This window comes from Aquarana catesbeiana, linkage group LG02, assembly GCF_042186555.1.
Source record: "Aquarana catesbeiana isolate 2022-GZ linkage group LG02, ASM4218655v1, whole genome shotgun sequence".
Lineage (NCBI taxonomy): Eukaryota > Metazoa > Chordata > Amphibia > Anura > Ranidae > Aquarana > Aquarana catesbeiana.
Window position 1 is genome coordinate 71,396,306 of NC_133325.1, and position 27,628 is coordinate 71,423,933.

The window sequence follows — 27,628 nt, forward strand, 5'->3', positions numbered from 1 at the left end:
AGTCCCACACATGTGGTATCCCCATACTCAGAAGAAGCAGCTAAATGTATTTTGGGGTGCAATTCCACATATGCCCATGGCCTGTGTGAGTAATATATCATTTAGTGACAACTTTTTGTAATTTTTTTTTTTTTTTTGTCATTATTCAATCACTTGGGACAAAAAAAATGAATATTCAATGGGCTCAAAATGCCTCTCAGCAATTTCCTTGGGGTGTCTACTTTCCAAAATGGGGTCATTTGTGGGGGTTTTGTACTGCCCTGCCATTTTAGCACCTCAAGAAACGACATAGGCAGTCATAAATTAAAGGCTGTGTAAATTCCAGAAAATGTACCCTAGTTTGTAGGCGCTATAACTTTTGCGCAAACCAATAAATATACACTTATTGACATTTTTTTTACCAAAGACATGTGGCCAAATACATTTTGACCTAAATGTATGACTAAAATTGAGTTTATTGGATTTTTTTTAGAACAAAAAGTAGAAAATATCATTTTTTTTCAAAATTTTCGGTCTTTTTCCGTGTATAGCGCAAAAAATAAAAACGGCAGAGGTGATCAAATACCATCAAAAGAAAGCTCTATTTGTGGGAAGAAAAGGACGCAAATTCCGTTTGGGTACAGCATTGCATGATCGCGCAATTAGCAGTTAAAGTGACACAGTGCCAAATTGGAAAAAGTGCTCTGGTCAGGAAGGGGGTAAATCCTTCCGGGGCTGAAGTGGATAATGACATTGGCTGTATGTTTAGGGTCATTGTCCTGTTGCAGAATACATCTGCCCCAATTGCACGCCTCCCTGATGGTATGGCATGATGGATAAGTATCTGTCTGTGTTTCTCATCGTTGAGGACATCATTGATCCTGACCAAATCTCCAACTCCATTTGCAGAAATGCAGCCTCAAACTTACCAGGAACCTCCACCATGCTTGACTGTTGCCTGCACACACACTCATTATTGTACCGCTTTACAGTCCTTTGGTAAACAAACTGCCTCCTGTTACAGTCAAATATTTCAAATTTTGACTCATCAGTCCAGAGCACCTGCTGCCATTTTTCTGCACCCCAGTTGCTATGTTTTCATGCATAGTTGAGTCACTTAGCCTTGTTTTCATGTCCTATGCATGAAAACATAGCAACTGGGGTGCAGAAAAATGTCAAACATTTTTTCACACCTGCCTAAGACTTTTGCACAGTACTGTGCTGGGGGAAATTTCTGAGAAAAACTTTATCTCCACTGGAGCACAACCAATCATCTATTAAATGTTCATTTTCCAAGCTGTGTGTAAAAAAAAGATAGAAACTAATTGGGCACTATAGCCCCCCCCCCATTATGTGAGTATATAATTTCACCAATAAATCATACATAAAACCAACCAGAGGAAGTAATGTGAAGTAATGTCTTAAGCATACAGTATCTTAACCCAAAACCAGAAATTTGATATTTGCTATCATTTGGCCCGTTAAATATGCAATTGAAAATGTTTTGTTATATCTGTTTGAGAAGTTTAAAAGAATCTGTTGATCCTGCCATAAATTTTTTGAGCTGAATGTTGGCTTGCTAGGACAGGGAGGGGGTTACTGCCAAGATCATCAGGTGAAAAAAAAATTAAAAAAAGGTCTGAATAGGAAACTATTGCAGCCACCACATCTAAGGACTGCTAAGCTGCAATATAGAACGTTTTTGTTTTTGGGTTTAGATACACTTTAACTACCTATAAGCACAATGTATTTCCTAGAAAATAATAATATCCCAGCCAGGACACTATCTGCATGTAGTTTTCAAGTCGTTTCTGTGCCTGCGTGAGTTTCCTCTGGGTATGCCGGTTTCCTTCTACACTTTAAAGATATGCTGGTAAGTTAATTGACTCCTGTCTAATTTGGCTCTATTATGTATAGGAGATAGGGACTATAGATTGTAAGCTCCTCGAGGGCAGGGACTGATGTGAATGTACAGTAAGTACAGCACTGAGTAAATTGTCAGGGCTATGTAAATACCCGTTTTAAAGAAGAGGTACATAAGATACAGTAAATCACAGCAGTGGGTACATAAACTTTAGCCATCATAAACGAATACCTACTTTAATAAAGTTAGGAAACAATTCCATCAATATGACTATAGTCAGAGAGGACCGTCTTAGGGGACTTACCTCTTGTAGTCTTTGCTGCTCGCTGTCACGCAGGAATGTTCCAAACAAGCAGCTGTAAAGGTGATCCAGAATAGTCAGCAGAAAATGTTCATTGAATTCAAATGCATGAGGAAACTGTGGAGAATATAGGCACAAATTACTTATAAACTTCACAAAGAAAAAGACCAAAGTGCCACAATCTAGAGGAAACAGAGGAATACGTTTTAACGTTTTTCCTACAATAAGAGAGCTGTTATTGAGCAGACCAAGACCTAACACCTAAAATAGAAAAAAAAAAAAAAAAAAGTTGTTTGCCTCTTTCTGCATTCTGCTGTATATCAGCCTGATTTAGTAGAAAGAGCCTCATCCATCATGGGAGTTTTTTTTCTAAAATAATATTGGGGATGTGTTGTCATTATGCCATATAAGAAATACTGAACAATATACAGTATAGCATATTCTAACACTAATGTATTTTGAGTTTCTAACCCAGAACAAGCATACATACCAGGGGTGCTAACCCTTTGACCGTGGGGCACATGAAGGACAGATCAAGTCCCTTCCTTGCCGACCCCTGGGACCTAGACAGGAGCAGGTTTGGCATTTACTGGAACAGATTCCCTGTAATTGCCTCCTGCAGAAAGGCGGCTTCTCCTTCTCTATCTCCCGCCAGCATTCAGCTGCTGCAGGAGGAAAATACAGGGAATTGGTTCCAATAAATGCCACCCCCACCTCCCCTCCTGTCCAGGATCCCTACCCCAAGTGCTCCCCAGATCCCCTCCTCTCATAGCACTACCAGTTTTCCCCCTTTTCTCTCCCGTCAGCTGCTGCAGGGGATCGTTTCAGATGAAGAGCGAGGAAAGGGGCCACTACTGGCCCCTCCTTTTCTGAATGAACACAGTAAATGGTCGGTAACGGTTACTGACACTTTGATCTCTTTAATGTTGTTTATGTAGATCTCTCACAGGTTGCTACACTGACCTAGAGTCTCTCAGGTTTTATCAAATGGACCCTAAAGCCATACAACAAAGCATAGTTTTGGATCTCTCTCCACAAACACAGAATAAAAAGTCAGAACACTACTAACATTACATATTACTGAAGCTCTAGAATGTAATTAAAAACAAAACTTTTTTTTTTTTTTTTAATCCTGCAAGGTAAAAACATAATGTGCCAATATGCATTGCATATTAGCATATTATGTGAAACTTACCTTAGAACGAACGAAGCCAGTCAGCTAAAGGCGCGCTGTCACTGCTTCCATCTTCACCCGGTCTTCATTCTGGGATCGCGGACTTCGGCTCTGTGAGTGGTCGAAGCCGCGATGACGTCACTACTGTGCATGCGCACGGGAGCTGCTGTTCATGGCACAGGACTCTGAAGGAATAGCACAGTATGCCGTTCCTTCAAAAGCGCATGTGTGGGTGACGTCACCGGCTAAATCCAAAGTACATATCTCTTAAACAGTGCACATTTAGGAGATATTTACTGTACCTATACGTAAGGCTTACTATAGGCTTACCTATAGGTAAAAGTCATGCATGGGAGTTTACTCCCACTTTAAGGAATTTTCCCCTATTTTGAGAGATTTCCTTTCACTTCCTGCTGTGTCTACTGCACAAAATAAAAGAGGGAATGTCCCAGTGGTGGCTGGTGCTGGATATTTAGGAGGGGGGGGGGGGGCAAACAAACCTGCCCCTCCCTCACTCGCACCACCACCAGCGATGCCACTTGCCGGGCTTCTGACTGGGAGGACCCGCTCCAACAGGCGTTGCTTCTCTTCCCAGCCCATTTCCTGATTGGCCAGGAGGAGAAGCAGGAAGACATTAGCGAATATTATTTTGCTAATGTCACACAAGTGGGTGGGCTCGGGGTGCAGTGCCCTGCGCCCCGAGCCCACCCTTTTTTTAAGCCAATTAGAGCCTCAGGCTCCAATCATGTTAAAAAAAAAAAAACCCATTGAAATCCATGCGTCCGTCACCCTGTATGTAGATTAGGGACCGGGACCCCTGCGCCCCGTATGGAGCAACTGCCACTGGAATGCCCCGAAATTTGGACAAAGAAGGGCAAAAAAAAACAAAAAAATGCATTCACTCCCTGTATAAAAATGAAAACAACATATAGAAATCAATCTTTCTGCCACAGTAAAAAAAAGGAAAAAGTTAAATTGCTTGTGATATGATATTTTTCTAAGCTCATTTAATTCTTTGTACGAAACATCTTTTAATCACAGCTAAGTCTTTTTTCTTATATCTCATTCATTCAGATGAATGTACACACTGCCATTCTTTGGCTGAGTCAGTTTCCTGTTCCCACACTGCTACAAAAGGTACCCCTGTATACATTGCCCAACATTACAGGTGGTACTTAACATGTAACCCTAAAACTTGAGTCTGTATGAGCAGAACAACTTACCTGCTTCGTCATTTGCCAAACACAGTCAATAAACTGCAGGAACACCGAGGACCTGTCAGCGTCTGCGTGGTTCTTGTTACCATGGCCATTGGCCAACTCTCTTCAGTGGGAAAAGGAAAAAAAAAAAGTATTTAGGATTGTGATGTAACTATTATCAATACTAAATAAAATAAAAAAGTAATGGGCACTGTACTGAATCTCTCTGAAATCAATCTTAAATGACCCACAGTGAAAAAAAAAAAATCATAAATCTACACAGTATTCTGATCTGATCAATAATATGAATACTGTACTAAGTCCATACCTGTACTGAAAAAAAAAAAAACAGCTTCCCACGAAAATTCTCACCACTCCAATCAGCTGTGGATACTGCCACAGAACTAATACAGCTCTCTTCCAACTCCTGCAGGTCTGTTCCTAATCTAAATCCTACCTTTACCTTTAACATATAAAAATCTCCAAAATGTGGAGCCTCTTCAGCAAGGAAAGGCATAAATGCTTTATTCAGACGTAATTGCAGCCTGAAACATCTTCCTTCCACTTTACTCACTTCTCATTCATGCCTTTGGGAGCTCTCCCAGTTTGCTCTGTTTTGTCTGGGACTTCCTTCCACGTGCCATTAGGTTTGTGCACACCATTAAAGCATATTTAAACCCAAAAACAGAAACCTCAACATAATGCAGCTTAAAAAACCTTAGATGTGGTGGCTGCATTAGTTTTATTTTTTTTAAGCTTTTTTTATCTTTATTTTCACCTTGTGATCAGTCCAGTAACACACCTCCTTTCCTAAGGTGGCTACACTAACTCCTTCACTGTATCTATGGAAGAGAAACATAGCCGCATTGGCAAGCTGTGGAAAAGGTAGCGTTAGATGAACTTGTAGATTTAGATATATGGTACATAAGTGACTAACATACTAAAGCCCAACTCCACCTAATACTCTTTAAGCAGTTACAGAACATTTCTTTTTTTCGATTAAGATTTTATGTATGTGAAGAAAAACCAACCATTGTAAGCCTAAGTGGGTAAGTCTTTAATGACCTTGGCTCTCAGAAAGTGGGTTAAACAATGCTGGGTGTCAGGGGCGGACTCACCATTAGGGCACTCGGGCACTGCCCGAGGCCAGTAGGGGGCCCTATGAGTGTACCTCCGTTCCAAGGCATCTATGTTTATCCCGGAGCCCAGTGCTGGAACAAGTTCCAGCACTGAGCTCCGGTAACTGGCCAGATAGGGGCACGCTAGTGCCGGACACTCAAAACACCTTCCCCGCATCTCCTGCGGGGTGCCCGGGCTGCCTCACGCATCGATCGCCCCTCTGTGGCAGCCGACACACTGGCTTCTCTCTCCCAAATGAGCCTGCACAGCACACAGATCTCACTGAGGATCCTCCTCCTCGGCTCTGATGTACACAGACAGGAGGAGGAGGAGCCAGGGAGGAGAGATCACACACTGCAAGAGCCACGCTGATCTCTCTGCTCTCTGAGGTCTGTGCGTAGTTAATGGATATTCCAGGCCCCCCCCCCCGTCCTCATCCAAGGGGTCCCCCTCATCTGTCCTCATCCCAGGGGACCCCCATCTGTCCTCATCCCAGGGGACCCCCATCTGTCCTCATCCCAGGGGACCCCCATCTGTCCTCATCCCAGGGGACCCCCATCTGTCCTCATCCCAGGGGACCCCCCTCTCCTACTTGAATGGATCGCGATCACCCACCAAAAGCAACAGGGAATATAATTCCTGCTGCAGCAAGTGTACATCCTGAGCTGCTGCCTCTGCAGCTAAAGGGGGTAGGGGTGAACGTATGTAATGTGGGCAGTGAGGCTTGAGTGTGGCAGGGACACAGAGGGTCCCTATGATCTCCTATTGCCTGAGGGCCCGATGAGTTGTCAGTCCGCCCCTGCTGGGTGTCATTCAACCTAGTAGAGGATTCGCCCTGACACCTGTAGCATTGAAGCTTCCCGGAGAAGGGTGAGATTTGCAGTGAAAGCTGCTTTTATTATTTTTATTATTAAATTTTATTTTTTTAACTGTAGCAAAAAGGTGGCATCAGGCTTTAACAGACTATAGATTAAAATGAACACTTTTACTGCCACCAACATGTGGTAGAAGAGGTGCTGTGGCAGCCTGGAGTGTGTGTATATCTCTTATCTTTCAGATGACAGCAACTAAGCAGCCCTATCATTTTCACGAACACCTGGAAGTGCACCACCCACCTACCACTATTTTATTCTCCAGGGTCTCAGCTTTCAGAAAATTATTGTTTTGGGGTTTTAGCTAATCTTCAGGCCTAAAATGATTTTTTTAAACGTGTGTAAAAAAAGCCACAAACATGTCTGGCAGTGAAAGGATTAAACCTTCATTGTCCTAAGCTGGAAAATGACAAAGCACTTACATTATTCACATTTTATGCCAAGGTATGGGGGGGACTATTGAACATATTTACAAATATCATTTGCCAAACTGTTATAAAAAAAAATAACATAATGGCTAGGATTACTGGCATTACTGAGCTTTGCTTGACAAGCTGGTTTCTAAATTTGCCATGTACTTAGTGCAATGTATGTTACCCTGGGCAATAACATAAACTTACAAGATAGAACCTGTGCCCAAAGCTGAGCCATTCTTTTTCTACAAGCACTTCGAAGCCGTGAATGGTGCGGTAGTAACCATCCAGCATCAGCATGGCAAGAGAGGTGAGCTGCGCAGTGCGGTCCCAGCCATCGCTGCAATGAACAACCGCTGAGGTCTTTCCAGATTCCACTTTGTCAGCAATCCGCAAGGCACCAGCCAGAATGGACTACAGGAAAAAGAAAGAGTGTAATGATAATTTAGGATTGGTACAGATGCCTGTTTGAAACATGCTGCTATCCTCTATTTAGTTTACTCTCTAAAAGAAGAGATAGGAATTTAAAGTCAACCTCAAATCAAAAAGTCAAGATTTGTCATGTTATAAGGGCAGGGGTGGACAACTAATTTTCCCAAGGGACCGGGTGAGAAACTGGGACTGTTGTGGAGGGCTGAACTTAAAGCGGACCTTCAGTCATTTTTTCAACTTTCAGTCTATTAAATCTTTTGCCCTTGTCGTTTTAACTTTGAATAGTAAAACATTTTTTTTCTGCCAGTAAATACCTTATACAGCCCACTTCCCGTTTCCTGTCTGGTCATTAGCCTAGGCTTATGACATCATACACAGCTCTCTCTCACTGACGAAATAGGTCATGAAATAGGTCTCCTTAAGACAAGCAGTTTGGAGGGGTGGTATAAAAGGGCGACTGAGCCTTTTGTCTAGAATTTCTCCTGAAAAATAGCAGCAAACTTGCCGGTATGTGAGGGTGGCTAGGCATTCCTGTGCCTACAGTCTTATAGCTGTATAATTGCGACGTGAGATCTAAAGCAGTCTGATACTTTTGCTCCTTGAAGCTACAATTTTTACTGTATGGAGTCTCAGCACTACCTCCTGAAACAGGTTTAACTTCTTCAGACCCGGAAGCTTTTACCCCCTTCATGACCAGGCCATTTTTTGCGATAGGACACTATGTTACTTTAACTGACAATTGCGAAATTGCGAGGTCATGTGAGGCTGTGCTCAAATAATAATAATAAAAATAAATAATCGCACAAATCCCACAAATAGAGCTTTCTTTTGGAGGTATTTGATCACCTCTGCGGTTTTTATTTTTTGTGCTATAAACAAAAAAAGAGCGACAATTAAAAAAAAAAAAAAAAAAACAATATTTTTTTTACTTTCTGTTATAAAACATATCCAATAAAAAAAAATGTATTCTGCTACATGTTTTTGGTAAAAAAAAATCCCAATAAGCGTATATTGATTGGTTTGTGCAAAAGTTATAGCATCTACAAACTATAGTATAGATTTATGGAATTTTTATTTTTTTAAGTTATTTTTACTAGTAATGGTGGCGATCAGCGACTTTTAGCAGGACTGCGACATTGCGGCAGACAAATCGGACACTAAGTGACACGTTTTGGGGACGACGTTTTGATGACACTGGCAGGTAATGCGTTAACATCAGGGGAGATCAAAGGGTTAAATGTGCTCCTAGGGAGTGCTTTCTAACTGTAGTAGGGATGCTTTGACTGGGGAAAGACAGAGATCCGTGTTCCTGGCTAGCAGAAACATAAGATCTCCATCTTTCCCTCTCACAGAAGGGCCGTCTGTCTTGTTTACATAGGCAGTCCACCGTTCTGTATCTCTCGGGAACGATCGCGGGGTGCCGGTGAACATCGGGTCCGTTAGACCCGCTGATTGACTCCCGCTGTGTCCAATCTCAGCAAAAGTGGGTCGCTGGTGGCGTGCGCGCGCGTCCCAGACCCTGAATTTGAAATCATGTACAGGTATGCGATTTCGCACAGAAGGGCCATCCTGCTGCAGTATATATGCGTGGGGTGGTCTGGAAGGGGTTAAACTCTTCCCACCCCTTTGCTGCAGTTCCTGGAAAGATGAGAAATAAATCAGGAAGCTACTAAGAGCATTCAGGAAATTTTGCAACTTTGCTACAATCTAAAAGGCCACTCACCTTACCTTAACATAACTTTACTGGAATCTACTGTAGCAAGATTAAATCAAGCTACTCACATGTGTTGTAAGGGTTTTTTCTACTGCACATGTGTCAAACACAAGGCTTGCAGGCCATTTCATGTGGCCCTCACATCTCTTCTGCAGCTGCAGTACCCCCCTTGTCTCAGCAGTCAGCAGCAAGAGGACAGAACTCCTCCACCAGATCCTGCACTTTTCCATGCAGCCGTGGAGAGGCTCGTCTCTACTCCCCCCATCTCAGCAGAAAGGATGACAAAACTCCTCCTACAGATCCTGCGCCTCTCTGCAATCTGTGCAGCTGTAGCACCCCCTTGTCTGCCCCCTCCCCAGTCTTAGCATTCAGCAGACTCCAGCCCTCCTCCAGACCCTGCACTTTCTGCTTCCCAGCTATGCCCCCAGCTTCTTCCCAGCAGCAGCACAAAGTAAGTGCACTGTGATGTAAGGGAGGGTGGGGAACTCTTGAATTCAGATAGTGGGGAGACTATTAACATCTGATGTAAGGGGGGGGGGGTGCTTTGGACATCAAATCTTACAGTTACAACCAGCCTTTTAAAGAGGAAGTAAACCCTGATGGGTTTTACTTCCTCTTTTTTCTCCTACAAAGTAAAAGCATAATGGGCTAGTATGTGTGGCATACTAGCCCATTATGTGGCACTTACCTGCAAGCGAAGGCCACAATGTCCACACTGGTGGCCGCATCCATATACGCCCCTCTTCCGGGGCCGCAGACTCTGGCTCTGTGACTGGCTGGAGTCGCATGACATCACGCCCGCTCATGTGCACAGGAGCTGTCAGTCACGGCACTTGCTAGTAAAGAAACGGCACGGTGGGCCGTTTCTTCACTGTGCATGCGCCAATGATGTCGGCGCAAGCGTATATATGGTAAATATCTCCTGAACCATGCAGGTTTAGAAGATATTTACAGTACCTACAGGTAAGCCTTATTATAGGCTTTACTGTAGGTACAAGTGCTGTAACAGGGTTTACAACCACTTAAAGGGCAACCATAATTCTGAAGCAGCCCATAATGACATTGAGTTTGACACCCTTGGTCTACTGCCTGAACCCTGCCTACCGTATGGCTTTCAACAGCTCATTTTTAATTCTGACTACATAAACACAAGCCACCTAACACCAGTGAGTCCAAAAAAAAGAAAAAAAGAGAAGACCTTTAAGCAGAGCTCAAACTCTGGCCACCTCTCCATTTCCTGTGAGCCCAGAGCATTAAGAATACAACTTGGACTCACAAGAGCGATGCTTAGCACATCGTTCACGTTACTATATAAGCATCAGTCTCTACATTGTTCAGGACTGTCCACAGCCGATGCAGAAAGAAGAAGACGACTCCAGAACATCACATGATGGGGACTGAAGACAACTCCAAAAAAGGTAAACCTAGAATTGGACTGAAAAACAGGGTGAAGGTGATATACTAACCAACAAAAAAGAGGGAAGAAAACGAATCCTGCTGAACCAAAAACCAGTGGTGGTTATTAAGTTATAAAAACTTGGATATTTAATACCTGAATATGGTGCTGTTGCTGTAGCTAAAGGAACTAAGCATACAAAAAAGGAACCCAAGTATTCCTACCAGGATTCAAAAGATGGCTACTTCCGCAACAGAAAGTCTAGGTCAATTTTGACCTAGACTTTCTGTTGCAGAAGTAGCCATCTTTTGAATCCTGGTAGGAATACTTGGGTTCCTTTTTTTGTATGAAGGTGATATACACTTACATGCATTCTGACATTTTCACAAACCATGTCTAGCATATAAAACTGACCTTAATGTGCTCCAGCCAGTGTGTGGACTCCAGATTAGACAGCCAGTGTGATTCCTGAATGATAGGATAGGAGATCTCCTTCAGTTTTCTTAGAGATTCCCTCATCACATGAATATTGTGGATGTCCAGAAAGATCAGCTCTGCGTTTTGGTATGCATCCTCACTTTCAAATCCTCCTCCTTTAGACTGTAACACCAAAAAGGAAATTGCTTAAATCGGTGATAGTGGATGACGCGAACACAGAAGTCATCCGTGTAACACACACCACTCTAAGTTCACACAGGACATTGCTCATTCCCATATTTGAATGGCAGGTAATGTATAGAGAAGCCAAACTACAGACTACTACAAACTAATTTTCTATGACCAAACTGAAGATGAAAGTGATTGCATGGGTTTGAAAATTCATTATTTTTCCAATAAACATTTGATACTAAACATTAATATATTGATACTGCCTAATTGCCATGTGTGGTACACAGAATGATCATTTAAAAATATTGATTACTCAAGAGGAATGGATCAAACAGTTCATTGTGTGAAAAATCGATCTGTGTATAGACAGCATCATTTTTTTAAAGAAAAATTTAGCATAATATTGTTAAATATAGCTAATAATAATTGGGGATTGGGGGGCGTGACCAGTTGTGATCGAGGCTGGACGTGTCTTCCTAGAGTTCCGTCTGACTCCTGTAAAATATCCATTCCTAGTGTGGGTATCTTCGCCCATTTCATCTCCTAAGCAGTGATCTGTGCTCCTGACATCCTAGAGATGCCCACTAGTTATTTCAAGCAGAAGGGGAAAGCGCAGTTAGATCAGTGCCAGTCCAGCTATACACAAGCCACGAGCTTAGGCTCCAACTCCGCCATCTTGCTTCCTGTGACATCCTCTCCGTGCGCCAAGGCATCAGCTGCAGTGATGGAGAGCGAGGGGGGCGGCGGCAAAGAGCCCTGGAGTGCCATCCATGGATCCTGGGGTGGATGAAAAGGATGTGGGAGCTATCACTAAACCCATCCTGGAGGAGCTGGCTGCCTGCAAAATCGAATTGCTAGTCCACCTAGGTCACCTCACAAGTGAGTGCACCCTTATCAGGCATGACTTGGATAAAATCCAGGGCAGATTAGCAACGGCCGAGGATCGTATATTTGAGGTGGAGGATGATGCTCACACTCATGGCTCCCAGCTCTCTGAACTGCAGTATCTGGTAAGGTCGCTCCAAAATAGAGCTGATGACGCAGAGGATAGAAAGCGGCGGAATAATGTGCGGGTGTTGGGGCTGCCGGAGGGATCTGAAGGCACCAAACCTGTTCGGTTTGCAGAGCAGTTTTTTAAACAGCACTTATCGCTTAAAAAATTGCTCCCAACTCATGTGGTTGAGAGAGCTCACCGTGTCCCCACAGGCAATTGCCCTCCAGGTGCTCCACCCAGGCCCTTTTATGTCTGGTTTCTAAACTATAAAGACAGGGATATGATCATGGCTGAAGCAAGGAAACATCAAAGACCTTCATAATGAAAATGCTAAAATAATGCTATTCCCTGATTTTTCACGTGAAACTCAGATAAGACGCTGTTACTTCAACGATATCAGAAAGAGGCTCAGGGCCAAAAGATATCCAGTACAGCATGCTGTACCCCAGCAGGCTCCGGGTTCAACACAACGGATCGGTCAAGTTCTTTGACACACCACAGGAGGCCTGTGATTGGCTAGATAGAGATCCCTGAACGCTTCTCCACTGCATCTACAAGCCATTTACAAGGTGCCTTGTTCCACTCTGTTGTTGCGTGTGTGGTTACACCTGAAGTGCCTTTTTGACTGCTATGGGGCCCAATATAAATGTTTTGATTCTGCCACGTTTTGCCCTATCTTGGCTTTTCACATCAGTTATGATAAATTTTGATGATCGCATGACTCATTGGTGGGTTGATCGGTACGGAACCTCACTGCTGTTACTCCTGCTTTTCGTATTTTCTCGCAGTGACACAGAAAATTCACTTGAGATGCTGACCTTTCGTGATCAGCGTTTGGACCTCATAGGTTTTCCTTTTTGGTTTTTGGTTTGGGAATAAGCTGCCAGACATTTTTTTCTGTTTTTTTTTTCTAGGTTCTGGTATAATGGCAGGGTTATTTGTGCCACTAGCTCACCGACTCTCATATGATTATTGCATCATCTTCCATATCTTCCGAGTAAATGTGGGGTTTCCGAATCGTTCTGGACGGTATACTGTCTCCTGTTGGGTATTTTTCAATGGGATTATACAATGACTAATGCAGTTAGAATAGTTTTATGGAATGTATGGGGGATGAATGACAAATATAAGAGGGCTGCTGTATTTCAGTATCTCAATCCGCTCAAGCCACATATCGTCCTCCTGCAGGAAACACACTTGGATGGTAGCAGGGTGTTGGCGTTACGCAGGCCTTGGTTGCAGAGGGCTCTGCATGCTACCCACTCTACTTTTGCCAGAGGGGTCTCAAGCCTCATAAGTAAGAAGGTCCCATGCTACGTTCATCAGGTGATTTCCGATCCAGAGGGTCTGTATGTGGCTGTAGTGTTGGATATCTGTCAAAGTACATTACTTGTTGTCAACGTATACCTACCTCCACCATTTCACCCCCAACTAATGTTTGATCTGCTAAACTGGCTCCTTTTGTACATCTTCCTATGGTTTTGATGGGGGATTTTAATACTATTCTTGATGCTGCCTTGGACTCCTCCAACCCGAATAGGTTGGGTTCTTCTTTCCTGGGCCTCAACAGCTGGGCTTTCCGAGTTGTGGCGCTGGGAACATCCAATGACTAAAAGTTACTCCCATCTCCCTAAAGCGCACCGCTTAGCGGCCAGAATTGATCTTGCTTTTGGTAACGCTCCTCTATTAACATTATTGCAAGAGGCTGAATACTTAGCCGGGGGTCTGTTTGATCACAACCCGTTGGCCATTACATTAGCTTTCTCCTTAGGAACAAAGAGAGGATCCTGGAGATCGTCTCTAGGCTGGCTGCAAGTAGACCAGATATCCTCCCACCTCCAAACGTCTATAGCCTCATATTGGTCAACTAACACGGTTAGTGGAGCCTCCTGTGGTGTGGGATGCGTTCAAAGCAGTTGTCAGGGGGGCAATTAACTTCTTCAATCAAATCGGCCATAAGGATCATAATGCCGAGATGACTACACTACAAGCTAGGGAGAGGGATTGTGCAGAGGAACACGCTGCGACTCCCTCGGATGAGTAATTTACATCTTTATTGGAGGCGCAGCATCTTCTCTCTTTATAAAAGTAGGAATACCGCGCTAACAGATTTGTAACAATAAGCGGCAGCATACAGTGCGATCACACCAATAATCAAAAATCTAGTAAAAAAAGCTGCGCTAAACATAAAATTAAAGTCCATACAAATGACATCAAAGGAAAAAATTATATGTCCTTCAAGAGCATAAACACCACCACCGTGCACCTATAGACAATAGTGCTAATCCACCGTAGTAGTTGATTCAGCTTACCAGATGGCAAGCATAAAGGAGCAAGTGGCTATAGCCCAGCCAAGGCCTTTCAGCTTGCTGCCGCTCCTGGTGTTCGTATGCGCAACTCTGCTAATTTTAATGTAAGTGACTACATATTTTATAAATAAATATTTGGAGGATATTACACTATGGCCAGTCTCTCTTTCCTCTGAGCTATCTGGGTTTCCATTGCAACATGTGGACACCGTGAGTGAGCTTGGAGATTTACCCCCCGCCATTTGAACACCGGGAGCGGCAGCAAGCTGAAAGGCCTTGGCTGGGCTATAGCCACTTGCCCCTTTATGCTTGCCATCTGGTAAGCTGAATCAACTACTACGGTGGATTAGCACTATTGTCTATAGGTGCACGGTGGTGGAGTTTATGCTCTTGAAGGACATATAATTTTTTCCTTTGATGTCATTTGTATGGACTTTAATTTTATGTTTAGCGCAGCTTTTTTTACTAGATCTTCTCTGTTTACACTACTCTGATCTGGCCCATACTGAATCTGGACATAGGGCAGAGTCTTTATTTTCCCAAGGAGATAAAAATTGCAAGCTTTTGGCCATGTTAGTGGCGGATCATGCACCTCCTCCAAATATTCCTACTATTAGAAGGTTAGGGGGTGACTTGGTTACAGATCCTTCAGCTATAATGGCAGAATTTATCCAGTATTTTTCCCTACTCTATGCACCTATCTAGCCCTGCGATACAGCAGGTTTGGATCAGTTGCTGGGAGAATTGTCCCTCCCGATCCTCTCAGATGAGGAGAGGGAAACCTTTGATTCTAGAATCACACGTCTGGAGAATGAAGCAACTATTTTTGCCTCCCCCCCATTAAGGTCCCTGGCCCTGATGGCTTTTCCGCAGATTTTTATAGGTCTTATGCTGAGCCACTGGCCCCTAGACTTTGTGCCTTGTTCGAGTATTGCTTAGGTCAACAGACCCTCCCAAATTCTATGCTTGAGGCTTATGTGATCCTCCTTCTCAAGCCGGGCAAGGATCCCATGGAGTGCTCCTCTTATCGTCCAATTGCTTTATTAACCACTTCAGCCCCAGAAGGATTTGCCCCCTTAATGACCAGGCCATTTTTTGCGATACGGCACTGCGTTGCTTTAACTGACAATTGCGCGATGCTGTACCCAAACAAAATTGGCGTTCTTTTTTTCCCCACTAATAGAGCTTTCTTTTGGTGGTATTTGATCACCTCTGCGGTATTTATTTTTTGCACTATAAACAAAGAGCAACACTTTTTTTTAATTTTTGCTATAATACATATCCAAAAAAAAAAAAAAATATATATATATATATATATATATATATATATATAAAAAAGGATTGATTCATCAGTTTAGGCCGATATATATTCTTTTACATATTTTTGGTAAAAAAAAAAAAAAAATCACAGTAGGCGTATATTGATTGGTTTGCGCAAAAGTTATAGCGTCTACAAAATAGGGGATAGATTTATGTCATTTTTATTTTTTTACTAGTAATGGCGGTGATCTGTGATTTTTAGCGGGACTGCGACATTGCGGCAGACAGATCGGTCACTTTTTTGGGACCACTGACATTTATACAGCGATCAGTGCTATAACTAGCCACTGAATACTGTGTAAATGTCACTGGCAGGGAAGGGGTTAACACTAGGGGGCGATCAAGGGGTTAAGTGTGTTCTAACTGTAGGGGGGATGGGCTACCAGGGACATGACAGATCACTGTTCCCGATCACTGGGAACAGTAGATCCCTGTCATGTCCCCTGTCAGAACGGGGAATCGCCTTGTTTACAAAAGGCAGTTCCCCGTTCTGCCTGTGTAATAGGCGATCGAGTCCGCCCAACCCACGGGCACGCTCCCGCATCGTGCAGCAGGAGCGAGAGAGCGCCATGTGCCCATTGTCGCGCCGCCGTACAGCTACGGCGATTTGCGCAGGAGAGCCGACCAAGTATGGTTAAACATGGACCTTCAAATCCTTACTAAAGTTTTAGCGTCTCGATTAGTCAAAATTATTTCCTCATTAGTGGATATAGACCAAACGGGTTTTTTGCCTGTTAAGTCAACTTATACAAACTTGCGTAGAGTATTCACCCATCTCCAAATTCCTAATGCTGGCATGTCACCCAGGGTGCTAGTGTCAATCGATATTGAAAAAGTCTTCGCCTTCAATTGGCAGTTTATGCATAAGGTCCTGGAGCTACTGGGATTTGGGCCCAATTTTGGACGTTTGATCGCATTGCTTTATAGTACTTCCCGAGTGGCAATTAGACTGGATCTTGCTGTTTCTCCCTTTTTTAACATAGGAAGGGGAACCAGACAGGGCTGCCCATTGTCCCCCTTCCTTTTTGCTCTTATTATGGAGCCTTTGGCCCTTAGAGCATCAAAACCATCCGGGGCCATTTGAGTGGCATCCATTAGTGAATGTCTCACATTATATGCTGATGACTTAATTTTATTTCCTAAAAGACCCAGGACCATCACTTCAAATGTCATTAAAAATTTAAAACAAGTTTGCTTCCTTTTTTGGCCTTAGGGTAAATTGGGGCAAGTCATCTATTTTACCGCTGGACGACAGGGCCAGGAAGTGTCCGACCCTGACCTTCCGTTGCGCTGGGTCACGTCCCTCACTAACCTTGGAGTTCGGATCACAGCAAATGTTCATGGCTATATGGCCCTAAATCTAGCCCCATTAGTGACAAAATGTAAACAGAGTCCAGGCTTGGAAAAGCTTCCATTGTCATTAATAGTCAGAGTAAACCTCCTTAAAATGAAATTTCTCCCTGTTATCTTGTACTTTTTGAGACACGCACCGACTTGGGTACCTAAAGCATTCTTTAAAAAGTTAAATATTATCACTAGCTCCTTCCTTTGGTCCCCATTAGCCCCTCAAATAGGGATAAAAGGCTTGCAAGAACCTTGGGTTCAGGGAGATCTGGCTCTTCCCGATTGACAAAAATATTACTATGCCGGGCAAATGGTATTTGTCTGTCTTTGGCTCACGGCAGACGATGGGGATGCGGCCACGGTACTGGAGGCAGCACACTTGGGCTCCTATGAAAGCCTACGTCTGGCAGTCTTCAGGGGCCCTAGCTCTAGTCTTACTCATACGACAACCACGAAGGCCACTTTGAAGGCGTGGGATGCAGCATTGAAACTGGCTTGTCCGAGTCATGTGGGTGTTTCGCCGTCGTCTCCTATATGGATGAACCCTCGACCTCCCCCAATTTTATCACATACCAGATGCCACACTTTGGTCTACAAGGGGTATCAAGTTATTGGGGACATAACCAGAGAGGGAGAGCTTTTAACCTTAAAGCGGAGTTCCATCCATAAATGGAACTTCCGTTTATCCAGTTCCTCCCCCCCTCTGGTGTCACATTTCACACCTTTCAGGGGGGAGCAGATACCTGTCTAATCCAGGTATTTCCTCCCGCTTCAGGCGAAAGATCGCTGCAGAATCCGCTGTAATCTACGGCCTGTCCGGCCCCTCCTCTGTTCCCCCCGCTGTCTTCTGGGAGACACACAGGTCACAGAAGACAACAGGGACCACTCAGAACGCACAGCGAGATTTAGCGTTCGCAGTAGGGAACCAGGCTGTGAAGCCGCAAGATGCTGGCACCTCCACCTGGAGCCGAGGGACGGGTCGGCTTCGGTGAGGATATCGCGGGCGCTCTGGACAGGTACGTGTCCTTATATTAAAAGTCAGCAGCTGCAGTATTTGTAGCTGCTGATATTTAATTTTTTTTTTCAGGCGGACCTCCACTTTAAAGCAAGACATGACCTCCCTAATTCCCATTTCTTGCTTTTCCTTCAGCTTCGTCATGCCTTTCAGGTTCAGTTTCGTAATATGGTGGTAGAGACTCTGCCTTCTGATCTTGTCAACTGAATGGTCCCAATTTACAGAGCAACCTATATTTACAGAGGGTGTGAATTTTTTTTTATAATGTCTGGCATAACTGATTATCAACAACTTCCAATGCAGGATGAATTAGTGTGGCATGATATTGGGTGATCCACATGTTCAGGAATATATATCTATGCTCCTGAGCAAGTTCCAGGTCTAGGTATATTGCTCCTCTTAGTTAGAATATGAAGGTTTTATGTCTCAATCTCCCTGCGTTAGTCCCAATGGTTGTACCATATTATAAGAAAGGTTATCACATTAAACAAGGATAGGTGACGCACTCCTCATCCTACCACTAACGTCTTGGGTTGTCAGTTGAGCTAGTGTTTGGAAGGGGGAGAGGGGGTGAGACTTTTGGGTTGTTGTGTTAGAAGGTCTTTGTTAGATAGCAATCTTTGAGGTGTTATGTTGGCCCTGTGCAGCCTCTTTGGTGGCACTGTCATAACACAGTGTCACTATGTTTTGTATTCCTTTATTGAAAATCTAAATAAATAGAATTTATTAAAAAAAAATAAAAAATGGGGATTTACTTATAATATAACCAAGGGTGCCTAGCCATGCATCTCGGGCAGGGTAACTTTGTGTGTAAATAAATAATACTACCTTATTAGCCACAGCATTGGCACTAGCCCTAGCATCAAAAATGAAGATTTTGTGGGATTGCGCATTGGCATCCATGATGGATTGGAGGTACTTCTCATCTTCTTTACACCTCTTCCCAGTGACCCCTGGAGTGGGCTGACTGCATCGTGTGATAGTAGCCTGAGTTTCCGGATGAATACAAGAGAGGACCTGTAAAAAAAAAAAAAAAAAAAAAAAAAAACAGTTTAGTGACCCAGATCATAACAAACCGCTCCAACACATTAGAATTGAATTTAATTTGGGGGTCCCTTCATATCTCGAGGAACTGTGGACAATGCAGCACCAGAGTTACACTGGGACAAAAGCACAAAACCTGTTTGAAAAGAAGTGCAAGAAGGCTAGTTTACTGGCTGTGATTCCGACGCTCTGACTCTGCCAGAGTTGCTGAATGAGAGAACATAGTATAGAATTAAGTCTAATGCCCCGTACACACGATCGGATTTGCCGAAACAAATGTTGGATGTGAGCTTGTTGGCGGAAAGTCAGACCGTGTGTATGCTCCATCAAACATTTATTGTCGGACTTTCCACCAACAAATGTTGGCTAGCAGGTTCTCAAATTTCCGCTAACAAATTTTTGTTGTTGGAATTTCTGATCGTGTGTACACAGGTCCGTCGGACAAATGCCCGCGCATGCTCATAAGCAGATACAGCCGGTCTTGTAAACTAGCGTTCGTAATGGAGATTTAACATTCGTGACGTGGCAAATTAGGAAATCTCCAAATGCAGCGCACAATTCTCTTCTTCTTTAATGGGATAATAATGAAGCTGCTTTGCTGGTGATACTGATGGAGTTATTGCAAACGAATTTTCAAAGGCTTTTTTTTCAGGTGATATCAAGAATAATAATAGCGCTAAATGAAAAAACGCAAAAAGAAAAGTGCGAATCAACACTCACCAAACTAAAGAGCTGAAAAACCACGTAGTACGTCTAGTATGTCACTACGTTCGTAATTGTTGGCCAACATTTGTGTGACCGTGTGTATGCAAAACAAGTTGGAGCCAACAGCCTTCGAACAAAATTTCACGGTTTTGTTGTCGTAAAGTCCGATCGTATGTACGGGGCATTACACTTTTCTAGCCCACATTTATAGGATAGTTTGTCCGACTTCAGTATGTCTCAGGTATGTTTCCTGGAACGAGTCCAAGTCACTTTAAAGTGCAGCTCCAGGATATTAGCGACCCCCCAACCTCCCCTTCCATCCCCTCTAACAGCTGGTATGAAAAAAAAAAAAGGGGGGGGGGGGGGAGTATAGTGGCACTTGGAGAGAGATGGATGGGTGGGAAACAAAACTATAGGTAAAGGTGATTATGATCATAAAATCCAGTTGTTGGGGGTAGCTTGGACCCTAGAAAGTTCAGGCTAGAATGGGTTAAGAACAAGTTCGATGGGTTAAAGATGTATATAGCACTCTAGAGGTGCAGCCAGCTGTGGAATAGGAAGCATCTCTGTAGATATATAATGTGGAGAACTCAGAGCTCTTCTGAGCGCAGTATATTAAAATGATTAATGATGAATTTATTAACAGGAAAAATTTAAATAAGAATTAACTTACAGGGTAAGGGTTAAAATGGCTAGTCACAAGGGGAGGCTCGCTGTGTAGTCCTGATCCAGATAGCCGGCGGTGTGGGATGCTGCTGCTGTCTCGCTAGCTGCAGGGGTTTCCAAGGCTTCGAGTCAAGGTGGCAGTCGTCTCCCCGTCACTGGATGTGGGGCACAGGGCCAGCAGGTGCGTGTTCGGAGCATGCGTGCTCCTTCTTCAGGCTAAAGAAGGAGCACGCATGCTCAGACCGGGTACCTGCTGGCCCTGTTCCCCACATTCAGTTATATCACAGACGGCTATCTGGATCAGGACTACAGAGCGAGCCTCCCCTTGTGACTAGCCATTTTAACCCTTACCCTGTGAGTTAATTCTTATTTTAATTTTTTATCTTAATAAATTCATCATTAATCATTTTAATATACTGCACTCAGAAGAGCGTCGCTGTTCTCCACATTATATATGAAAAAAAAAAAAAAAAACCTAACCAGATACCCATTTTACCTATCAGAAGCCACAGTCTTGCAATGATCCTTCTCTCTTCTTCTGTTTACTTCCTGGGTTGTCCACATCACATTACCTGCACAATGTGGACATCTCTTATTGATAGAGGTAACACTTGCTAAGACCAGGTCCACTCTCATAGGCTCCAGAGGCAGGAAGGAAAACCCACACGGGCAGTGAGGGGACCAGTGCCCAAGAGGATAATGAACAGGGAAAAATGTCTGGTCCTCAGGGCAGGAAATTAGTTTGGATCATAGGGGAAGCTTGAACTTTGATCCATTACATTGCAGGATGGCTTAAGCCTAGTACACACCAGTAGTTTTTTTTGTTCAACCCAGTAGGGTTGAACGGAAAAAAAAACTGACACCTCTGAAGAAGCCGCTGTACTAACTATCCGGTGTTAGTACAGTGATCTCCCCTGCTTTGCTACTGTGTTCTGAGAGGAGGACGCCAACTCTCCGAGAACACTCCGGTCAGCGCTGATCGGCAGACCTTTCGACAGACCGACTCTAGTAAACACGGGCCAAATGTTGGGCGATTTCCATTGAACCGGCCGATGCCGCTGGATATTCGGCCTGTGTGTACTAGGCTTTAGGCAGAGGTGTTTGAAATCAAGACTGAGAAATAAAGTAATTGATGCACAATGCACTATTTAAAGGATAAGGGGGGGAGGTTCCACCCTCTGGAACATGTTAAGCCGGCCATAGATGGCTTTGAACCAAGGGCAGGCTGATCCATCAATCATCTTGGGTACAACCAGTATGTCGTATTGTTAAGATGCAATTTATTGAGCAGTGGCTATAGCCGCTACCAATAATCACTGTGTTCTCCCAGCAGGGATGGCTCCCCATTCCCCCCCCCCCTCCAACCCTGCCAGGAGGGATTCCCCCAACACTGTGTTTATGGGGGAATTTGAACAGTACTGTATAATTAACCAGAAGAGACACTGGTCTTACTGGTATACGCCCATTTGCTCTGAATACGGCAATCCTCCTTAGTTCATCATCAGACATAGTTACTGGGACGACCAGAGTGGCTGGGTAGGTGTCACAAAGATCATATCGGTCGTTTACTCTTGTAATTCTCCAACTCTCATTAGGCACCCCCTAAAAAATATAACATTGAGGCATTGTTACAAACTGATTAAAAAAAAAAGGAAATTAAACAATAGTGATGTTTAACTCCTGAACTGATATTCTGCATTTGTGTTTTAATATTGATAGCGACTATATTAGCCATCATGTGAGATTAGAGGACCTATACAGGAGAACCAATACATTAAAAAGAGGTGAAGCGTTCACTGTGACTTTACCTTGACAGTTGACATCAAGAGAAGCAAACATGTTACTGGGCTCTTGTGAGGACAAAGTAATACTTCAGCCCTCCTATTTGGTATGGAAACCAATGAGGATCCCCACCATAAAGGATCACCAGTGGTGGACGGTGGAAATTTTTTTTTGGGGGGGCGGCAAACTGTATGCCACCACCCCCCCTCCCGGTCTGTAGCACTTACCCCATTACCGGCGGCTTCCCTTGCTCGGCGGTGGCGGCCTCCCATTCTCCTGCTCTCCATGGGTCATCACGGCGACGGCTTCCATTTCCTCCCTCCTCCTTGGCGGCCAATCGGGAGTCTTCTCTTTTCAGACAATCGGAAAACGGGTCTCACACACGCTTCTGATTGGCCGGATTAGGGATAAGTGTTTCAACAGTATATTCATTTGCTGTTGTAACACACCTAGGTGGGCTCCGTTCGCATTTTCTGCGACCCGAGCCCACCCTATTTTGAATCCTATTAGAACCTCTGGCTCTAATCAGGTGTAAAAAAAAATAAAAAAAAAAAAACAACCCTGGCCGCTGTAATTCACGTGCCCGGTGTTGTAATTATGATGAAGAAATAACCATCTCTCATAAGTTTAAAGATGGGAACATATGGTTGCAAAGTCAGGCCTCAAGACAGAAGTTAAGCCCAGGGCGGTCGCGTGAGAATTTTTTTAAAAGTAGAACATGCTGTGTTCTTATCACTCAGTTATAAATCTGTACATAGATTGTCTGATCAAAAAGTATATTTTATGATCTCTAAACAAGATTCATTTGAGAAGCTTTGAAGCAACAATAAAGCATGGGAAACCCAGCAAACGCCATTGTTTTCCCAGGTGAGACGAGCCACTATCAAACAATGTCTTACAAGAAAATTGTGGAGGGTGTTTACCCAGCTGGACGCTTCTAAGAATTGTAAATGAGACAAGAGTTAATAGATATCAGGCTTGTCTACTTAAAATCCTAAACTATGTAGGAATCCAAATATATCACCTATATCTATGGACATTCTATAATGAATATCATAATGTGCCTAATATGCCTAAAAGGAATTATTACATTTTGGTTATATGTTTAGGGCAATTGTTTATTGAAAATCATACCATCTATGCAGATATCTAACGGAACCCATTGTTTAGACTCTAGGAATTGTTTATACAGCTAAAATCTATCTAAATATTCATTGAGACTGAACAAAGTTAATTTCAAACATTTCTGAGAGACAGCATTCTGTCTACTCAGTGATATTTTAAAATACATATGATTATAAGTCATTCAAATTATATATTATATTCCAGGTCATAGATACAATTATGACTTTAGTGTCTACTGACCTAATGATCATTCTGCCATAAGGTAAAAATATAACATTTTGATGTAGATCAAATTAGAAGTAAGAATTGTTTTAAGATACCAATCATTGTTATGAAAGACATAAATCGTGACTACATCTGCATAAAAATGTACATATAGTATGTGTCGTTCCAAGATAAATAAGTATTCATAGGATATACAAGAATTATACGTTTATCCAAATAGATAATCATTTTATGCGATATTGATTATTCAAAAATTATACTGAGTGTATTGTATATTGTATCGGTTACCAGAGTCCCTGAATAAATATTATATATATATATATATATATATATATATATATATATATATATATATATATATATATATACACACATACATATATACATATATTCATTCATCAGAACCAATATACAAACAGATACACATTATGAAAATAGAAAATATTATTTAACAGATAGTTCAGAACACGTTTTTCTGCCCTCAGACATGCCTAGTGGTTGAAGGTGATATTACCTGAATTCACAAAAAAGTTAATCATTAGATTTTTTTCCAACCAATGGAAAAGAAGTCATACCTTTTGGGCTGAGCCTATTATATTTTTTATGATCCTATTGTCTAAACATGGTATTTAGAAGCAGGATAGATGCCATGAGAGGACACTCAATCACACATGCAGACACACACACTCCACTCATCAACTCATACCTCTACATTCATGAAGATGCCTGAACACCTTATGTTTTGAAACTCGGAGGTCGCAAGAAGCAATTCCTCTTTAAGAGTAGCCATCTTGAAAGCCACAGCAACCATTCTAAAAACTCTGGTAACCAGCAATTTAGACCAGTAGCTATTTTGGAACGGGTAATTATGTCGTGTTGGTTTTTACCTTATATACATTTGTGTTATCTTAAATATTTACTTATTGATTATTATACAGTTGAATAACTATTTCCCTCAAATCAGTAACCGCCTTTTAGATTTTTCACTAAAAGATTCAATTTTCAATATTTTCCATTTGCACAGTTTCCGTTTTATTGGCATAACAAACGTCTAATTTTATTTCACGTTGTTAACCACTTACTTACCTGCAGTATAGCAACAGTTGAAATTGTGAAAAACAGACATTCTGTCTTATTGTCATTTTTATAAGGTTATTAATTCTACAGGGAAGTTTATCATTGCTGTGTCCTTTCAAAATGTACTACACTCCCATTTCGCGGGTGTTTCAATTGATATTAAAGCTTTTATGTAACACAATTATTATTTTAATTTTATGTAACATTTGTTTTGTCAACCAATCTATATACAACTATTTTGTATGGTTATATGTCTGGGAAGTTTATCATTGCTGTGTCCTTTCAAAAGGTACAACACTCTTAATTTTGTGTAGCACAATCAGTATTTTAATTTTATGTAACGTTTGTTTTTGTTAACCAATATATAACTATTTTGTATGATTACATGTCTGGTGAATGAATTTCATATTTTTAGACTGCGGTCATATTTGATTGATCCTGTATCTTAAAAATATTATCGTTTAAAAATTACTCAATCATAAATACCATGCAGGAAAATTATCCTCATAAGCACGACACCTGCAAAAGGGGTTGAACGCATGAATAGGGGATGGCCGCGGCGACCATGGATAGATTCATGCATCCATTGCATATAGGGGGTGACCTGGAGCGAGGGGGGCGGCACCCGGGCGCTCCTAATGGACTGGCTGCCACTGAGTATCACTTGAATGCAGAAGACAATTTCCCTTTTTCACCAACAAATTCTAGCCTAAATTATAATCTGTTCATAGACTGCAATTAACATCCGATCTAAATGTAGAAGTGTTGTCTCCCTGTGCACAGGGTTGCCCTAGGCCTCGATCACACATGGTGTACACCTGTGCAGAGCAGTGTTTACCCACACAGGGAAGCACAGATGTTTTGTGCATTCCTGTGCAGGCAGTCCCATTGATGCCAATTGGAATGCAGCGGCTGCACAGAGACAGCATGGATGGAGGATGCACGTGGGTCCATGTAGTTTCAAACACACGTTAAGTAAGAGACAAATTAAAGTTTAACTCCAGCTAAAAATTTTAAGCAGTTATAGCAACAGCTTTTTTTTTTTTTTTTCAAAGTGGAACTTCAGTCAGAAAAGTCCTGCTAAAGACAGGTATAGCTATGTAAAACGATCAAAATAAGTCCCTATACTGTTTTAAATCCAGTAATGCACTGTCTTGTGTCTTGCTCTGCTCATACTCAGTTGCTCTCTATTTTTGGCACTGTGCACAAGTTGTAGAGTACGATCTGCTGACAGCCTAAAGTATTATTGCTGTTCGAGGGGGCTCTGGGCTTCAGCAAAATGGCAGCCTCTGGCAAGAAGGAGGCAAAGGACTGCCAAAGACACTTAGGGGTAATTTACTAACACTGGAAAGAGAAACATTTGAAAGTTAGAAGCTGATTGGCTACTATGCACAACTGTGCCAGATTTTGCACTCTCCAGTTTTAGTAAATCAACCCCTTAGAATTTCAGAATAATCAGTCTGCTCCATGAAAGAGAAAGGAGAATGTGTAGAAATGACTGGAGCTGCCACTTTGGACACAAATCATGTTTAGGAGTTTTTTTTGTTTTGTTTTTGTGTTTTAGACAAGAATATTGTGAATTTTAAATATACTACGTACCTGTCTTCTGTACTCTAGTATGGGGTCATACACCTTCCAGCCATTTTCCACAAAGGCTTCCTTGTATTCAAAGGCAAACATAGGCTGTGAAAGGCAAACAGTTACTATAATTAATGTATTTGAACAAGTCTACAAATACTAAAATACAAAAGAACACTATACTAAAGCTGACCATACATGGATTGAAATTGAGATGGTTTAAACAGGAACTGTGGAAAAAAAAATGGAACCACCTTTGGTCAGCTTAAGAGAGCTTTCCTTACAGATGTTAAGTAATCTGGGCTATATAAGAAGTAGCTAGGCTTACACCTCAAATAAAATGCCACAGACAGTGCTGAGAGGGGAATCCCTCCTTCTGAGACACTGTATTCTCCCAGTGGGCGGGGAGGAAGCCGTTCCAGCTGGGAGAAGAGAGTGATTATTGCTAGTGGCTATAGCAGCTGCTAGATATGACCGCCAGTGAATCCAGCAGGCTGGCTGTACCAAAGTTGATCAATCAACTTGGTACATTCAGCCTGCCCACACACGGTTTCGAATCTCAGCCGGTTCCTGCTGAACCGGCCGAAATTCAGGCTGGGTTCACACTAGTCCGGTGTGAATTGCAGCTCAGATTTCCCTGTGAAGATAAAAAGCAGTTGTTCATCGGTTCCTCTCTGTTGTAGCTGTGGATCAGCTGACCTGGGAGAGGGGGGGAGGTGTAGGAGGAGGGGGAGAGAACACATCTGCAAATCAGATGCATTGCCATTGAAGATTATGTGCCTGCAATTCGCACCGCACTACCTAGAAATTGAACACAAATTTTGTGCAATGTGGATGCAACGCACATATGTGAACCATACCCATTGAAAACTTTTTTTTTTAATGTTCTGTGAATTGGATGCGGTGTAGGCCACATTCAATTTGCAATAGTGTCAACCCAGCCTCAAACTGTCTAAGGCTGGCCTGAGTTCACCTTTACAAAAAGAAAAAAAAAATTTTTTAAAAACTACCTATGAAGATAAGGGGTGTTTGTAGATAAAAGCAAGCTGTGCAGCCCTGACTAAAGTTGAATAATGCCCTTGCTGTAGTTGTAGGCTTGGGTACAATCAGCTTGCTCATAGATGGTTCAAATCATTGAACCATCTATGGCTGGCTTAAGTGAGGCCTAGTCATTACCGCTCACCTTCAGCATCACAGGAGTGAGCTCTTTCTCTGATTCAAACCCCCTCACATGTGCTTTCTCTCCCCTGATGCAGTAGCTCTGAGCTCAGTGTTTGAGAGCTCACTCCTGTGATGGTGGAGGTGAGTAGTAATGACTAGGCCTCACTTAGTAATATCCTGGGAGTATTCCAGTCAGGCTTCATAAGAAATG

At 42.7% G+C, this 27,628-nt stretch overlaps 1 protein-coding gene across 1 annotated transcript in view; it reads right to left on the minus strand.

Annotated features, from left to right (window-relative positions):
* The window catches only part of LOC141126957 (phosphatidylinositol-3,5-bisphosphate 3-phosphatase MTMR2-like), a 90,924-nt gene that overhangs the window by 27,049 nt on the left and 36,247 nt on the right, over positions 1 to 27,628 (minus strand). The window contains exons 7-13 of the mRNA XM_073613042.1: positions 26,278 to 26,361; positions 21,922 to 22,071; positions 18,883 to 19,071; positions 10,878 to 11,063; positions 7,129 to 7,335; positions 4,542 to 4,637; positions 2,148 to 2,261 (exon numbers count right to left, since the gene is read on the minus strand). Coding sequence (XP_073469143.1) covers positions 2,148 to 2,261; positions 4,542 to 4,637; positions 7,129 to 7,335; positions 10,878 to 11,063; positions 18,883 to 19,071; positions 21,922 to 22,071; positions 26,278 to 26,361 — 1,026 coding nt within the window. The remainder of the gene's footprint in view (positions 1 to 2,147; positions 2,262 to 4,541; positions 4,638 to 7,128; positions 7,336 to 10,877; positions 11,064 to 18,882; positions 19,072 to 21,921; positions 22,072 to 26,277; positions 26,362 to 27,628) is intronic.